Source organism: Sinocyclocheilus anshuiensis, unplaced genomic scaffold (assembly GCF_001515605.1).
Source record: "Sinocyclocheilus anshuiensis isolate Anshui unplaced genomic scaffold, SAMN03320099.WGS_v1.1 scaffold2334, whole genome shotgun sequence".
Lineage (NCBI taxonomy): Eukaryota > Metazoa > Chordata > Actinopteri > Cypriniformes > Cyprinidae > Sinocyclocheilus > Sinocyclocheilus anshuiensis.
The window spans coordinates 286,313-288,414 of NW_015558923.1; the positions used below are offsets into that span (position 1 = coordinate 286,313).

The 2,102-nt window shown below is 48.0% G+C and overlaps 2 protein-coding genes across 2 annotated transcripts in view; both read right to left on the reverse strand.

The window, feature by feature from the left end:
• The window catches only part of LOC107681542 (RNA-binding protein 25-like), a 24,402-nt gene that overhangs the window by 6,688 nt on the left and 15,612 nt on the right, over positions 1-2,102 (reverse strand). The gene's annotated exons all lie outside the window — the stretch shown is intronic.
• Positions 620-2,102, reverse strand: part of LOC107681543 (potassium voltage-gated channel subfamily F member 1) — a 2,153-nt gene continuing 670 nt past the window's right edge. The window contains exon 2 of the mRNA XM_016477849.1: positions 620-2,061. Coding sequence (XP_016333335.1) covers positions 685-2,061 — 1,377 coding nt within the window. The 3' untranslated portion in view covers positions 620-684. The remainder of the gene's footprint in view (positions 2,062-2,102) is intronic.

Consider the following 2,102-nt stretch of genomic DNA (forward strand, 5'->3'; position numbering starts at 1 on the left):
AAAAATATATATATATATATATATATATATATATATATATATATATATATAATAGAAATTACTGTCAAGTTCAAGGAGTGATGTTCTTAAAATCTAACCCACTACTGGGAAGAGTGGTAACACTAATACTAAAAAAAATGAATGAATGAATGGGCCTACACATGTATAAAAATTGAATTTTGCTTATGAATTTTTATGCTACCCTCATCACAATTTTGACGCCAATTCACAATATCAATTTAATCATTTACCATCCATTAACATGATCTAAAATTACATTTAAAAAAAGTGAAATTATACTTTTACCACAAATTTGGTTTGTGTCCTGTAAATCCTTCATTTTTTACACTTCTACAGTCACCTCTGGAGGATGGTGATCATGTATGAGACTGATTTCACACCTGTAGCTCATTGTACGTGTGTGTATGTTTAGTATGATTCTAATTATGTTGATGTAAATATTTTGGTTATCTAAAACACATACGCGTGAAGTTTGACATGCACTTTATTTAATAAAGACAAAATAACACTTTTGAAGAGGAACTGACTTTTGATGTCCAGTGAAAACACCACAAGCAGCTTGACGGTCACACTGCAGCACAGCAGTTTATAGCGCACAATGACCAAAATAACACTAGCTCTCGTGAAACTTAAAGTGCTTTGCAAGTTTCTTTCACTTTTGGCCTAAGTCAGGCTTTTCTTCTTCACGGGCTCCCTCTCAGTTCTGTGCGCTCCCGAAAGGAGCGGGATGTATGTATCGTTACGCGACGCACGCAAGGCACCTTCCCACGCGTTCCCGGGCGCGTCAGACCGGCGCGAGGAGCTTCTCACCGCGAGCTCGAGCTCGCGCAGCTCCATGAGTTCCAGTTCGTGCTTGGCGGCGGTTTCTAGCACCTTCTGCTTGTTGTAATAGATGACGAAATTGTTGATGATGGGGTGGATGGGCAGCGCTATGGCGATCACCCCGCACAGGAAGCTGATGGCCGCGTTGCACCGGCCTAGGGTGGTTTTTGGGTAGATGTCCCCATAGCCGACGGTGGTCATGGTGATGATGGCCCACCAGAAGGACTGCGGGATGCTTCTGAACAGTGTCTCCGGGTGGCTCTGCTCCATGGTGTACCCGAGCGCGGAGAACACGAAGATGCCCACTCCCATGTACATGAGGAGCAGCCCCAGCTCCTTGAAGCTCCGTTTGAGCGCGTACGTGAGCGTCTGCAGGCCAGAAGAATGGCGCGCTAGCTTGAAGATCCGCGCAATGCGCATGATGCGGAGCGCCTGCACCGCCTGCTGCACGTTGGCCAGCTCCATCATGGCCGTGCCGAGGTACGTGAGAACCAGTACCACGTAGAACGGCAGGATGGCCAAGAAGTCTATCATGTTCATGAAGGAGAGCGCGAAGCGCACCTTGTTTGGAGACGATGCGAGGCGCAGCACGTACTCTACCGTGAACCAGCCGATGCACGCCGTCTCGATAGCATCCAGGCTCGGGTGCTCAACGCGGTTCCCCTCGGAGTCCTCCACCTGGAGGTCCGGTATGGTCCCGAGACACATCACCACAGATGACACTAGGATGAACAGGAAGGACACGACGGCAATTACGCGTGCTGGGAGCGAGGACTCTGGTTTCTCCATGAACTTCCAGAGGAACTTCTGCCACCTTTCAGTGCGGCTCACGTTAGGGTCACAGTCCAGATCATCCAGGATCAGTTTCACCTTGTCTGCAATCTCTGCCAACTCTTCCTCCTTCTCAGTCAAGTTACTCTTGCAGCATTCGTCCAAGTAGCTCAAGTCGATCTTCCAAAACTCCATCTCTTTGATAAAACAAATAGGGCAGATTCCGCGCTTCATATGGATCTCTCCAAAGTAGTACACTTCCACGATGCATTTAAACGAGTCGGGATCTCTGTCGAAGTAGAATTCTCGTTTTCCAGGGTCGTAATCATCGCAGAGCGAAGAAATTACATCAAAACTCCGAGTTGGGCAGTTCACAAGTTCGGCGAGCCTGCTGTCCGGATAGCGGTTGAGAATGTCCCCGCAGAGCACCAGCCGCACGCCACCGATGTTTACGGCGATTTCTTTCTCATCGCTGCTCGACGGGCCGT